We start from the raw sequence: 14,663 nt of genomic DNA, 5'->3' as shown, positions 1-14,663 counted from the left end.
GATGCAATGACCTCTGAGCTGCCTTCTAAATGAGTTTCTGATTTTGTGATTTCTCCTGCTAGGAACATCTGGAGGAGCTGAAGAGACTGTGGAATTTACTCCTGGAGTTGATAGCAGAGAAAGGTGCCTGGCTGTTGCAGGTCCTGAAGCTGCAACAGTACTTGCAAGAGTGTGCTGACATCCTGGAATGGATCAGTGACAAGGTAAGAAGCGAGTGACCCATGGCTGGTCTGCCACCTAGTTCTAATAACAACCAAATGAAAAAGAATTGGGATAAAAGCAGAATTCAGATAGGAATGCTTCGTTCTCTGATAGTGATGGAGGAAGAAGCAGCCTGATAAAAAATGGATTTGGATGAGTCCTGTGGGAATTTTGATGGTGGAGGAGAGAAGGTTACTCCAGGGTATATTTTATTCCAGAATAATCATAAACACTTCAAAGTGTAACATAGACAAGAGAAATATTGAATGATTTATTCCCAAAGCACAAAGGAATAATTTAGAATCCATAAAATTTTTTATATTCAGTTATGTTGAAGCTGAAAAAAATACTTTAAAAATAGTCTAATCTACCCCTCTCTCCCTACTCCCATTTTACATATGAAGAAAGTTAAGTACCAAAGAATCTAAGTGACTTGTTTTCTCCTTTCCTACCACAATTATTAGATGCCTTTTGAGATACTTTATAATTATTTTAGGACATGTCTGATAAATGTTTTCATGTCTGATAAATATTTTCAGCTTCAATCTTATTCTTTCATGATTCAGTGACATCTATTCTTTTGATGAGTGCCTTTATTACTATAGTTTTAGTGACACATTGAAAATAGATATGCCTTCTGGATACTTGAAGAACAGTTCAAATGAGCTCCTTCAAAACAGACTATGCAAATTTTGATGGTTTTAAACCACCAGGCAGTGTTTTCAAAGGTTCTGTGACCACTCTGTTCTCCCTCAGTGAAAACTAGGAGCAAATGATTCCCTGGGCCATTAGATAAATCCTATATGTGTCAAGAGGGATCCTATCCTACCATTTATTCTCCCCTAAAATTTTCCTTAGATCTTCTTTTAATATTATCCTTATTTAATTTCTATCCATGTTATGTTTCTGGTGTCTAGATTTTGCTAGAGAATTTCTTGATTTTTTTCTTACTTCTACAGGAAGCCATTGTGACATCAGTAGAACTGGGTGAAGATTGGGAGCGGGCCGAGATCCTGCACAAGAAATTTGAGGAGTTCCAGGTCGACTTGGCAGCTCGTGAAGGAAGAGTGACTGCAGTGAATGAGTTTGCCAACCAGTGTGCTCAGGTAACATGGGAGCAGGAGATATACTCACAGGTTCTAAGCACAGTGGCCATAGTGGATAACAGGTGTAGGACAAACTAGGATAGATACAACAGAGGTGGGTGGAACATATCTAGGGAGAAAGGATGTTTCATCTCCTGAGAAAAGGACCATGAGCACAACTGCTGGCTGTCATTCCTGGTTCCAATGCAGTCCTTTGGAAGGATAGGAAGAAGTACTACTAGGTAAAAACAACCAGTTTTTGATTTTCCATATTCACAGAAATAAACAGTAATATCGCTAGACAAATAGAGAAGCCATTCCTATTTGACTCTGGAATAAATTACAGATTTTTTCTTTTCTTAAAAGAAAGAGATTTTCCTTCTATTTTTAAGCTTGATAGTAAAATAAAGATTCATATTAATGCTAAACACTAACTTTGGGGGAAATAGCATATGGGTATTTTGAATAAAAAGAAAAAGATAGACTAAACTTTATTACTATATTGTTTAAGGGAGGTAGACTAAACGTTTTTAGAATATAGTGACAGTGTGTAACTAACGCATTAATTATCCACATTGAGATAACTAAGAGATAACTATCTATTTATCTTATTTTATTTAGAAGATACCTGTGAACTATGAGGATTAGTCTGTGTATGCTATTGATGATCAATGATTTGCCTATAGTAAGCAAAGTATGGGTCCAAGACAGAAACCTATATATCCTGATAAGCAATTAAGAACTTTCTTTACTCAGAAACATTTATTGACCTCTACCAACTTCTAACCTCCACTCTCTGAATTTTCCAAGCAACATTGTATAGTGGGTAGAGAGCTGGCCTCATACCCAGGAGGGCTTGGATTCATATACCTCTGACAAATATTAGCTTTTTAATCCTGAGAATCCATTTAATAACTCAGTGTCATTTGTAACTCTCTGAGTGTAAGTCCTAGATGCTGACCTGCATTGTTAGAGGGGAGTTTTCTCATTTGGGAAAGTCCTATAACACTGAAATCACATATTTAGCTCTTATCCCTAATTTGAAATGTCTGCACAGTATAGGAAGGACACTGACTTATACTCAGATTCAGGAATATAAGTTAATGTGAAAATACCTTTATCAGTTGAGCTGGGTCCTCATGGCCTCATAGATGATAACAATCAACAAAAGGAGGTTCTCAGGTGAGTGAAGTAACTTATATAGGAACAGCTCAGACTGACCAAGAGGAAAGGGGAGGGAAGAAGAGAGAGAGAGAGAGAGAGAGAGAGAGAGAGAGAGAGAGAGAGAGCAGACACAGATAAAAATAGAGAAACAGAGGCAGAGAAATAGACATAGGGACAGAGAAACAGAGACAGACAAGCAGAGAAGAGATAGACAGGAAGAGACAAGAGACAGAGAGAATGACACATGGAAACAGAGACACAGAGAGAGACATAGAGATATAAAGACAGAGTTAAAGAAAGAGAGAGAGAGAAAGAGAGAAGACTATTAGAGAATTTTTTTTTTGTCCTTACAGAGTGTTATAGGAGATCAAAAAAGTAGAGGTTTGAAACAAAAATTAAAGTCATACTTTATTTTTCAAGTTGTGCAAGACACTGGATACAATTTTTGGAATTAAAGTTTGTAGAAGTTTGAAAATACTGTCAAAGGGAAGCTAGGAAGAAATGAGGGAACTCTTTTATGCCAGGTTAGTGTGGACTATTCCATAGTTAGAGAAGTGTGGATTACCTTCATGATATATTAGGGGGAAAAAAATAAAAAACAAATTCCCTTTGTGTTGATTTCATCTGCTTTCAGTAATTCTCTAATTCCTGTATTGTTTTGGTCTCCAAAGGAAGCTCACCCAGAGCTAGACCTAATCAAGTCAAAGCAAGATGAAGTAAATACCAACTGGCAACGTCTCCATGGGTTAGCTCTCCAGAGGCGGGGCACTCTGTCTGATGCTGCTGACTTACAACGCTTCAACAGGTACTGATACATTAATTTTGGGGTTTCTTAAGGATGGAGTATGACCCACAACACAATAATCAAGACCTATAGCAATCTTGAATTTGGTAAATCCCCAAACTCCAACTTCTGGAGGAAAAACTCACTATTTGAAAAAATAAATATTGGGAAAACTGGAGAATAGTATGTCAGAAAATTGGCATAGACCTATATCTCACACCCCATACAAAAATAAGATCAAAATGGATGCATGATTTGGACATAAAGGATGATAACATAAACAAATTAAGAGAACAAAGGATAATTTACCTATGAGATATTTGGAGAAGGGAGGTATTTATGACCAAAGAAGAACTAGAGAACATTATGAAATGGACAACTTTGAGTACATTAAATTAAAAAGTTTTTGCACAAACAAAAGCAAAAGAAAGAAGATTAAAAGGGAATTAAAAATCTGGGGGGAAAATCTTTGTAGCCAGTATTTCTGATAAAGGGTTCATTTCTTTTTTTTTTCTTTCATTAAAAATTTTTAGTTTCAAAACATATGCATACTTAATATTTAATATTAACTCTTGCAAAACCTTGTATTCCAAATTTTCATCCCTTCCCTCCACCCTCTCCCCTAGATGGCAAGAAATACAATACATGTTAAACATATTAAAATGTATGTTAAATGCAATGTATGTGTGTGTGTGTGTGTATATATATATATATATATATATATACAATCAGCTTGCTGCAGAAGAAAAATCAAATCAAAAAGGAAAAGAATGAGAAAGAAAAAATGCAAGCAAACAACTACAACAAGAGTGAAAATGCTATGTTGTGATCCATATTCAATTCCCATAGTCATTTCTCTGGGTGTAGATGGCTTTTTTATCACAAGATCATTGGAACTGGCCTCAGTTTTATGTCATTGTTGAAAAGATCCACATCCATCAGAACGGATCATAGTATAATCTTGTTGTTGTGTACAAGGATCTCCTTTTTTTGCTTATTCATTTCTTTTAGCATCAGTTCATGAAAGTCTCTCCAGGCCTTTCTGAAATCATCCTGCTGATCGTTTCTAAAATATGTAAAGAACTGTGTCAAATTTATAAAAATACAAGTCATTCTCCACTTGATAAATAGTCAAAGGATATAATTTTCAGAAGATGAAATTAAAGCCATTTATAGTTATATGAAAAAATGCTCTAAATCAATATTGATTAAAGAAACGCAATTTAAACAACTCTGGGGTACCACCTCATACCTCTCAGATTAGCTAAGATGACAGGAAAAGATAATGAAAATGTTGGAAGAGATTTGGGAAAATTGGGACACTAATGCATTGTTGATGGAGTTCTGAAATGATCCAACCATTCTGGAGAACAATCTAAAACTATGCCCAGAGAGCTATAAAATTATGCATACCCTTTGACCCAGCAGTGTTTTTATTGGGTCTCTATCCCAAGGAAATCATAAAGGAGGAAAAAGGACTCACATGTGCAAAAATGTTTGTAATAGCTCTTTATGTGATAGCAAAGAATTGGAAAAGGAGTGGATGTCCATCAGTTGGGGGATGGCTGAACAAGCTGTGGTACATGAAGGTAATGGAATATTATTGTTTCATAAAAAATAATGAACAAGCTGATTCTAGAAACGCTTGGAAAGATTTGCATGAACTGATGCTGAGTGAAACAAGCAGAACCAGGAATACATTGTTTACAATAACAGTAAAAATGTGGTACTATGAAAGGCTTGGTTCTTCTCACCTATTTAGTGATCCAAAGCAATCCCAATTGACTTTGGACAGAAAATGCTATCTGCATCCAGAAAAATATGTGAGGAGACTGAATGTTTGCTTCTTTTTTTCTGTTTTTTTAATCTCTCCCATGGTTTTTCCCTTTTGCTCTGATTTTTCTCTCCCAACATGATTCATGTAGCAATGTGTATTAAAAAATAAATAAACTTACTACAATTAAAAAAAAAGGATGAAGTATAATCTCTGGAGTTAAGGATCTTTATAATATATAATTTGTTCTTACATATTATATTTAATTGAGAGCACTTTGGTGTTTGGGTGGCACCCAAATATTTGCCACCCAAATATCACACTTGGGGGATGCAGATGCTAAATTATTGGTGGTAAAAGGATTAGTGGAGGTGGGGAGGGATTGCAGCTGAGGTTTTTCCAATCTTAAGAAGGCACAGGACTTAAATGCATTATCCAAATAATGGGCCCTTAACATTATTTCTGTATGAGTATTTGTCCAAAAGGGCATTTTGCAAGTATTTGCTATTTAGGAAGGATGAATTCCCTTGCAGAAAGCTGTGTTCAGGGATACCTCCTGGGGGTTAGTTATAACTTAAGTGACAGCATCAAAAAAAAAAAAAATGAGCCTAGAGAGAGTGCTTCTTATAACCTCCCACCTCCCTTTTGAAAAAAAAATGAATTATTAATCCTTCCTCCCTCCTTCCCTCTCTCTCCATCCCACCCCCCAAATTTTTACTAATGCTAGTTGGTGATCCAAAATCAATGTAGGACACATGGAAATAAAGCCCTGAGGAAAGCATGGGATCCAAGGCTTGAACACAGAAAGTGAATGAAGTGCTTTGCATAATCCAGCCAAAGTTCATGGGAGTATCAAATCCAAATGGGGAACCAGAAAAGGACTTTGCAGCAATAGTCTAAAGACAGACTACCAAATTAAGAACATTTTCTGAAGCAGTACAACTGATATTGATGAAATGATGCTTTGATTTACAAAAATTGTTACTTATACTAATATTGGTGCTGATTGATTGGTAATGGATACTGAACAAACAGCCTGACTAATGTGCCAACATCTACTGCTCAACATGTAGGATAAGGAGGGCACCATGTCTGTGTTGCTGCTTCCCTGGTTCCTTGGAACACTCCCAAATTTGGAATTTATCTATGTGTCTGATAGGGATGTGGCTGAAGCCATTCACTGGATCAAGGAGAAGGAGCCTCTTCTCATCTCAGAAGACCTTGGCAAAGATCTGGTTAGCTCTGAAGCTCTATTCCACAGTCACAAAGGGCTGGAAAGGAACTTAGCTGTTATGGAAGACAAGGTAAGCATTAAGAATAGCTGGCTTCTCAAACTGATCTGTTATCCTCCCTATCCACCTTTCTTAAAGGCTCAAAATGCAAATAACTTACCATGGATGCATGAAAAATTCTCCTGCATATAAAAATGATACATGAAAATTTCCTTCACTTTCTGGCCCAGAAGTCCTTACTTCTATTTAATAAAGACTTGCTTATGAAGCTAATTGTTGTTTCTCTTAGTCCTAGGAAAAGCACCACCACCACCTATGACTAACAACCCCACCCTGCAAAACACTAGAAATCCACTTATTCAATCATTTTCCAAGCTTTTCTTTAGGCTAAATGATATTAATACTGTTATCTCTCACTTAGCCAAAGCAGAAGTGTAGGTATTCTAGAGCCTGGATAAGAATTGTTTAATAAATCCCCAATCCCCACCATCACTATCATTTGATGCTGAGTATAGATATTCTAAAGCTAGGTCAAGGATAATTTAATAACTTCTTAACAGCAGAAATCACTAATGCCATCTCAAGCTAAGTTCCTTAATCAGCCAAAAACTCGAACCAAAAAACCCTCACATTTGCCATTCCCCTTTCATGGCCATGCTCCTGAGTTTAGGTCCTTGACTCTCTCCCTATGGTTGTCCCTCTATAAGTCTATGTCCAGTTGGGGAATTCAGAAAGAATCCCCAGAATATAGTCAGTATGTGGCATTTATAGGGTCTAATGGAATATGTTTTCTCAGTCCCTCCATAATAAATTATAACAAATTGTCAGTGACTGGGATGACATCATTCCCCTGAGCCTTTGATTCAGAACACTCACCCCCAGAAACTTCATCTGGCATAATCATTTAGTATTAAGATCACTAGATTTGCAGCCTGGAAAGTAGGATTCATATCCTGGATTTGTCACTCACTACATGTGTAGATTTGGGTAAGACACTTTACTCTTGACCTCAATTTTCTTGTCTGTAAAATGAAGGCAATAGGGTTGGATAAAATGTTCTCAAAGATCCCTTCTCCAGTACCTCTAAATCTATATCACATATTTGCTTTGCTGATCTAAGGGAGATAACTGTCCATACCAAAGAGTTCTAGGTGAATATTGAAATTGGTTTTTCATCTTATAGGTGAAAGAGTTGTGTGCTAAGGCAGATAAGCTACAGGTTTCCCATCCTTCAGACGCACCTCAGATCCAGGAGAAGAGAGAAGATCTAGAATCCAATTGGGCACGTATCCGGGCTCTAGCCACCAAAAGATATGCCAAACTTCAGGCTTCATACTGGTAGGAAAAACATGAGAGTGTAAGATTGGACCATATAACAATGCAAATGATATATATATATATATATATATATGTATGTATATATATACACATACATACATACCTATATGGATAGATAGATCAATAGATGTATGATATATGTGTATACATATATGTATATGTGTGCATAGATGTGTCATATTATTCATTTACATATATTTGCATACCTACAAGTATTTTAGATGCCTCTATAGATATAACTACATATATAGGTCATTTTTCATTCTTATAATTAAGATAGCCCAAATTTCCTCAATAGTAAAATGAGGGTATTGTGCTCATTGATTCCTAAATTTCCTTCTATCCCTAAGCCTATGAACCAATGAATTCATGAGGTCTCTTTTAGCTCTAACTGTATATATGTATGGCTTTTTCCATGTACTTAAACAGTTTAAAAATATTTTGATTTACAACATGTTGGCAACAAGTTGTGAAAGGACCCTGGTATTTCTAATTACTTATACCAATAGAAATGACCAGTAATTGTTAAACAAAATTAATCTGAATAATGGAAATATCTCTTATAATAAAAAAGTACTTTTAATTTTGTAATATGTCCTCACAACAGGGTTTGCATTTTATTATCCCAATAACCCTTATATTTGATAGAGCACAATGTTATATATTATCTGTTTTTAGATAGGGAAAGTGAGGCAGGTCAATTTAAATTACTTTCTTGGAGTCATAAAGAGAACATATTAGAGAACATGATATATAAAGTGAATAAATACAAAGTTAGGGGTTCCGCAGTCATCTCAGTGCAAGTTATTTGAGATCAATAAATAATTTGAAACGCAAAATATAATATATATTTGGTTCTGAATGGAATTTTGTATAGATTCCCTTTCTATATGTTTTCCTTGGGCTATAAAGTAAATATGCCTATATTATCTGAGCAAAGTCAACAAAATAACAAACACTTAGGAGCATCTTTGAGTAATACACTGTGTTCACATATAGGAAGTGAAGAGCAATTTAACAGAGAAAGAAGAAAAGGAAAAAGACACCTGAGTTAAAATATGCATTGTGGACAAGTCACCAAGTAGATAATTCACATGTAAATCACAATAATGCTAATCAGATTTTGTATTTGTTTTTTGTTTGTTGTCATTGGTGTTGTTATCTGTTTTCTTTTACTTTTTATGACCTTGAATAAGTTTCATAAACTTCCTGATGTAAATTGAAGAGAGATCTGGTTTCTTGAGCTTTGATCTCCAGCGGCAGAAAATATACCGCATCATCTTTTAACCATCCTTTAACCTTTAACCAACCCTTTAATCAGAATGTCTATACAGTTACATTCCTTTTGTGGAAATTTAAGCACATGGAATATTTTTTTTTCTCTCTTTCCAGGTGCTTTAATTAGCTAGGTAAACTGGTTTTCTCTGTCTTCTTCTGCTCCTTTGCCCTCTTCTTATCTTAGGTACCAGCGATTCTTGTCTGACTTTGATGAACTCACAGGCTGGATGAAAGAGAAAACAGAACTTATCAATGCAGATGAACTGCCAACAGATGTGGCAGGTGGGGAAGCCCTGCTAGACAGGCACCAACAGCATAAGGTATGGCATGTGTTCCCCAGGACATGTTCCTATTCACAAGTATGTAAATATGTATGTATATAAATGTGTCTACATATATATGTGTGTGTGTGTGTATGTGTGTGTATATATATGTGTGTGTGTGTGTGTGTGTGTGTGTATGTTTACACACAAAGAATTTAAAGAACACCCAAAGAAGAATCATCATTTTCTTCTAGAGGGACCGAGAAAGTGATCATGGGGGAAAGAAAATAAATCAATAAACATTTATTAATGCAGCCACTAAATGCAAGACATTATGCTAAGCACTGGGCCTACAAAAAACAAAAAACAAAAAAAACACAAAATAAAAAATGAAGCAAAATTTAAAAAAAAGAGAGAGAGACAGAATAAATATGAAGAAGTACCTGGATTGGGTGTTGAAGGCGGCAATGAAGAATTATGGATGACTGTTTTCAGAATGTATGAAGGTAAGAACCAGCAAGAGGACCTCAAAGAATTGCCAGTACTAATCTGGCTGGAATTTAGAGTGAAAGGAGTAAAAAGGGAAGTAAAATTAGAGCTAGATTGAAAAGGGGATGGGGACAATGTAGATCCTAGGCTAAGGAGCCTGGGAAGGATGTAACTGTTAGGATAAGAAGTCTATACCTTCATCCATTAGAGGGAACCTTTAAGACTTTTAAACAGAAAGGTAATATGGTCAGATCTGTGCAGACCTTATGAGATCAGAAGAAATCTCTTTCCACATTGGCAAAGCCCACAGTTTCAGGGTTGGCCACTCTTCTTTTACACTTAATTTGTGACCAAGGATACACTGTCCACAATCTCATCATTGTTTTGATGGGGAGAATGATGATGATTCAGATCTTCTATGAGTCACTTTCCTCAAGGAAATAATAAATGGAAGATGAGAACATTCTTTATTATTAGTCTTTGAATAACATCAGATATTGTGATCAGCATCTATTATAACAAAGATTTATGTGTAATCTGTTATCATCACAAACAGTGAAAAAAAGACTGAAAATCCTAAGAATGAGTGGCTCTAAGAGCTTGTAGTTACTCTGATCCTGGACTGGCTCTAAAAGTATTAGAGATAGGGATTTCTAACATATGACTTTCCTCCTTTGGCTTTCAAATTACTCTAATTGTTTGTGTAATATCTCTATCCCAGTTTGGGAATACTGCTAAGAGATGATGATTTGATGGAATGAGATTAGAAATCAGCAAACAATGGTTTGAAATCCAAATCCAACTCATTGCTTGTTTTTGTATAGCCTATGAGCTTTAAAAATCTAAAAGTCATTCTTGGCTAGCAGACCATGCAAAATTAAGATCTGATCAACAGATCATACTTTGTCAATTTCTGGACCAGCCAAAAACCAGGAGTGGGTCATGGGATAAAGTCACATCTATTTCAAGATTTCTAACAAGATTCCATAGCTTCCTTTGACCATCAGTTTTCTGTGGTAGAAAAATCTGAATCCTTCTAACTTCAACTTAAGAATGTTTTGTCTTATAATCACAGCATGAAATTGATTCCTATGAAGACCGATTTCAGTCTGCAGCAGAGACTGGCCAGGATCTGTTGGATGCTGACCATGAGGCCTCTGAAGAAGTTCGGGAAAAGGTAATTTGGACATATTGATCACTAGTAATTTGTTTCCTTATCACTCCCAAAAAAGGTACTAAAAGCTTGAAATGAGAGAATTTCTGGGAAAGCATCTTCCTCTGTGCAACTAATTTATTTCAAAGGTCTCTTCCAGCTTCAAAATTCTCTGATGAGTAAGACTTTATCCAATTGCAGACATGAGTATGCCTTTTACCAAACGTCTCCAGCAAAAGAATTTCCACTTTCATTCTCTCACTTGTCAGTTTATTTTTCTAGAATCATCCTCACTTGGTAGTTTTTAGGTCTTTTGTATAGAGTTTGAAAGAAGTTAGAAAACTCAACACTCTTTTTTATATGAGGCCCCAGAGAGAGAAACTGGCAAAGTCAGCTGAGCCACACTAGGTGGAACTGGGGCAAGAATCTAAGTGCTTTGATTCCAAATGTTCTGATTTCCATTATCTCATGCTATTCCCTCCCTTCTGATCTTGTCACTCAATTTGGGGATCCATCTTATTTTGAAGTTTATACCTACTGACTGCAGAAATGTGATTCCTGCTGTGACTGCAAATGAAGGAACTCATCTGATTTACTCAGTAAGAGAAAGTGGCTGAGTGAGTTAGCTTAGACAGACAGTTATAATAACACCCTACATTTATATGGCACTTTAAGGTTTGGGAAGGACCTTATGTATGTTATGTCATTATTCCTCATGTCAACTCTGTGAGTTAGGTGCTATTATTATTCCTATTTCATAGATGGGGTAGTTGAATCTGAGAAAGGTAAAGTGGAGCAAGGGTCATAGAGCCCATAAATTGATCCTTGCAGTTCTTGGTTTTTAGGATTTTTTCATAAAATAACACTGGTCTCACCACTAAGAAACAATTGGGGACTCAGTTGGATAATCATAAATCTTACCTCAACCAGCCCCTTCCTCAATCAACATGCCCTATTCTCCCTCTTTCTCAAAGATGACTTCTCTTAAAAATGCTCATGCTGAACTCTTGGAATTATGGGAGAGACGTCGTCACCAGTATGAGCAATGCCTGGACCTGCACCTCTTCTATCGAGATAGTGAACAAGTAGACAGTTGGATGAGCAGACAAGAGGTAATGAAAGAGCACAGTCGGCCTATGCTGATCTGGATGGTAGAAGGAGAAGTTCCTAAACTGTTTACTTGGGAGCTATATAGTTCATTTGTGGTATCAGAACAAATATAATAAAAAAAAAATCACAAAACACAAAGATCACAAGCAGGTACAAATGAATACGTTGTTGCAGAACAGGCAACATTAAAAAAAGAAACCAGAGTCAGGAAGACTTAACATTGCAGGGGTTTTTCTGTCATAGATATGAAAGGAAGCAACATACGTAGATTAGTGAAGGGGATTGAAGTAGAAGCGGTCTCATAACCTTGTGAAATGCCATCTACTTTAAAGATAGGAAGGCAGGGATGAGTATTTTCTGAGTGGGGGGAGTTAGTAAGCCCTCAGCTCCAAAGCCTTTTGGATTTCTTTTTCTTTATTATCTTGGAAGCCTAACTGATCTGAGTACACACTTTTATTGGTATCTTCTCTTTAGGCCTTCTTGGAGAATGAGGACTTGGGCAATTCCCTGGGCAGTGTGGAAGCCCTTCTTCAGAAGCACAATGACTTTGAAGAGGCCTTTCATGCCCAAGAAGAGAAGATCACAGTAAGTCTTGGGTCTTGGATTTAGAGTGAGCTTTATGTGGTTGGTGGCCTCCTGATTGATCTTGCAGTTTCCAGACTACTCCTATACTGTCTCACTGAGATTATAGTGTTGTAGTCGTTTTTATGAGGGTGGATTTGTTCTAGAAGAGTTAATCTCCTGCCTCCTTTTTCTTACCCTTTCTAGTTTCCAACAAGCCTTACTACCAAAAGAGTTTTCTTAACTTCAACTCTCCTTTTCTTGACTTTAGTAAAGATAGAAAGCAATATTTCTCCATATTCTAGTTAACCATTCTCCATGTATTTGAAGACTAATATATGATTGGCCTTTCACTTTCTCTTCTCTAATCTGAAGAATAGTTTAAAAAACCCACCAAACAAACTTTGGAATCTTATCTGGATTTCCAAGTTGTATCTATTTAGTCAGCTATTCATAATTCTTTTCTAGTAAAATGTAAGATCCTTGAGGATAGTGTTTGTATTTCCAATGTTAGCACCAATTTCTAGTGCATACCAGACACAATAAATATTTACTGAATTACATTGAATTGAATTATTTTATCATTTTTTTTATCCCTGTTTCTCCTCTGTTCTACTCAAGTTTTCCATACTCCATTTAAGCTGTAGAGTCCATTACTGGCATTAAGAGTCTAATCAAAGTCTGTCTAAATCATTGCAATAGATTCCTAGTTTTAGCTTACTATGTATCTTTTAGTTCTTAGTAGGATTTTTCTTGTTTTTTTTAAATAATTATTTTAAAAAGCACCTTAAATACAACTTTTTTTTTGCTTCATGATCAATCTTCTTCAGTCTTTATTTGCCATACTTGCTTCTTTTCATTTATCTTCAGAGACCATAGTTTGTATTTACTAACAGTAACAACAATAATAACAGGTAACATTTATATACTACTTAAGATGCTCCAGGAAGTATATTAAGTACCTTACAGTTCTTTTCTTATTTGGATTTCACCATTCTGGAAGGTAAGTGCTATTATTATTATCCCTATTTTACAGATGAAGAAACTGAGGCAAATATGTGAAATGACTTGTTCAAGGTCCCACAAGTAATAAGTGTCTAAAGACAGATTCGAACTGAGTTCATTTTTACCACAGACCTGGTTTCCCATCCAGTGTGCCAGAGTTTCTCATCCATTCTGGCTAACTTTCCCATTCCTGATAAAAAGAAGAAACAGGATTTGCCGATCATCTCTGTCTAATTTCTAACCATTTTTCTCAGGGACACTATGGATTATGTCACCTATTTCTAAAATTTTTGAAAAGTTTCTTTCCAGAGTACTTGCTTTCCAAGGGGTGTTCTTTAATAACTGCACAATCTGTGTCCACTGTTCTTGTAACTAAAGAGAAACCCTTCTCTCTCACCAGACGATGGACAAGACAGCAACCAAACTGATCGACAATGACCATTATGATTCAAAGAACATCGCTGAGATCAGGGATAGGGTATGTTTGTGTGTTTCATAACCATGAGTGGGGTATCTGTCAATTTGGTTTCAGGCCCTTAGCAGTGTGGTAAGTACTATGGTGGCTGGTGTTACTGGTGTTTTTGCATAGCTCTTGTGGTTTTGCTGATGGCAACGTGTCCTCTGTGTTTCTTTTGTAGCTTCTAGCACGGCAAGATGCCCTACGTGCTCGGGCTGCTGCACGATGGAAGCAACTGAAAGATGCCCTACTTCTACAGCAGCTCTATCAAGACTCAGATGACCTGAAGAACTGGATCAATAAGAAGAAAAAAATAGCAGATGATGAGGATTACAGGGTGAGCAGAGAACCTAGTTTCAGATTTCTTCACTAGGCTATTGTTCTTTATCCTGAGTAATTCTTCCTATTCCTCATCCAGAGTAGAATTTGGAAAATGATGATTCTATCTGTTTCCTGGACATGTTTTTAGATCTATGTCTTCTGTTTTGTCCTTTTGGCCATTTTATACCTCTTATGTGTTAGGAAAGTGATGTATATATTGCTGACATAAGAGGCTGGAAGTTGGGACACCACACAGACCAGCTCCACAAATTTCAGAGTTCCAAGACCCTATTTTGTTAACCCATATATTTTACAAACTAGAAAACTGAAATCCATAGGGAAGAAAAATTTTTGTCTTATTCCTTGATCTCCATGATGTTATACTCTATTATAATCTTATTTTTACTTCTAACATCTCATTCTTGGTCTCTTCACAGATTCTTCATTC

General features: G+C 36.2%; 1 protein-coding gene across 1 annotated transcript in view; it reads left to right on the top strand.

The window, feature by feature from the left end:
* Positions 1–14,663, top strand: part of SPTA1 (spectrin alpha, erythrocytic 1) — a 103,695-nt gene that overhangs the window by 2,111 nt on the left and 86,921 nt on the right. The window contains exons 3-13 of the mRNA XM_031966830.1: positions 63–203; positions 1,161–1,307; positions 3,122–3,255; positions 6,168–6,312; positions 7,424–7,578; positions 9,041–9,176; positions 10,684–10,785; positions 11,736–11,873; positions 12,346–12,456; positions 13,838–13,915; positions 14,076–14,231. Coding sequence (XP_031822690.1) covers positions 63–203; positions 1,161–1,307; positions 3,122–3,255; positions 6,168–6,312; positions 7,424–7,578; positions 9,041–9,176; positions 10,684–10,785; positions 11,736–11,873; positions 12,346–12,456; positions 13,838–13,915; positions 14,076–14,231 — 1,443 coding nt within the window. The remainder of the gene's footprint in view (positions 1–62; positions 204–1,160; positions 1,308–3,121; positions 3,256–6,167; positions 6,313–7,423; positions 7,579–9,040; positions 9,177–10,683; positions 10,786–11,735; positions 11,874–12,345; positions 12,457–13,837; positions 13,916–14,075; positions 14,232–14,663) is intronic.

The sequence above is a fragment of the Sarcophilus harrisii genome, chromosome 4 (assembly GCF_902635505.1).
Source record: "Sarcophilus harrisii chromosome 4, mSarHar1.11, whole genome shotgun sequence".
In the NCBI taxonomy this organism is placed as follows: domain Eukaryota; kingdom Metazoa; phylum Chordata; class Mammalia; order Dasyuromorphia; family Dasyuridae; genus Sarcophilus; species Sarcophilus harrisii.
Note: the sequence above shows the minus strand (reverse complement) of the source record. Positions and strands in the feature narration are given on the sequence as shown.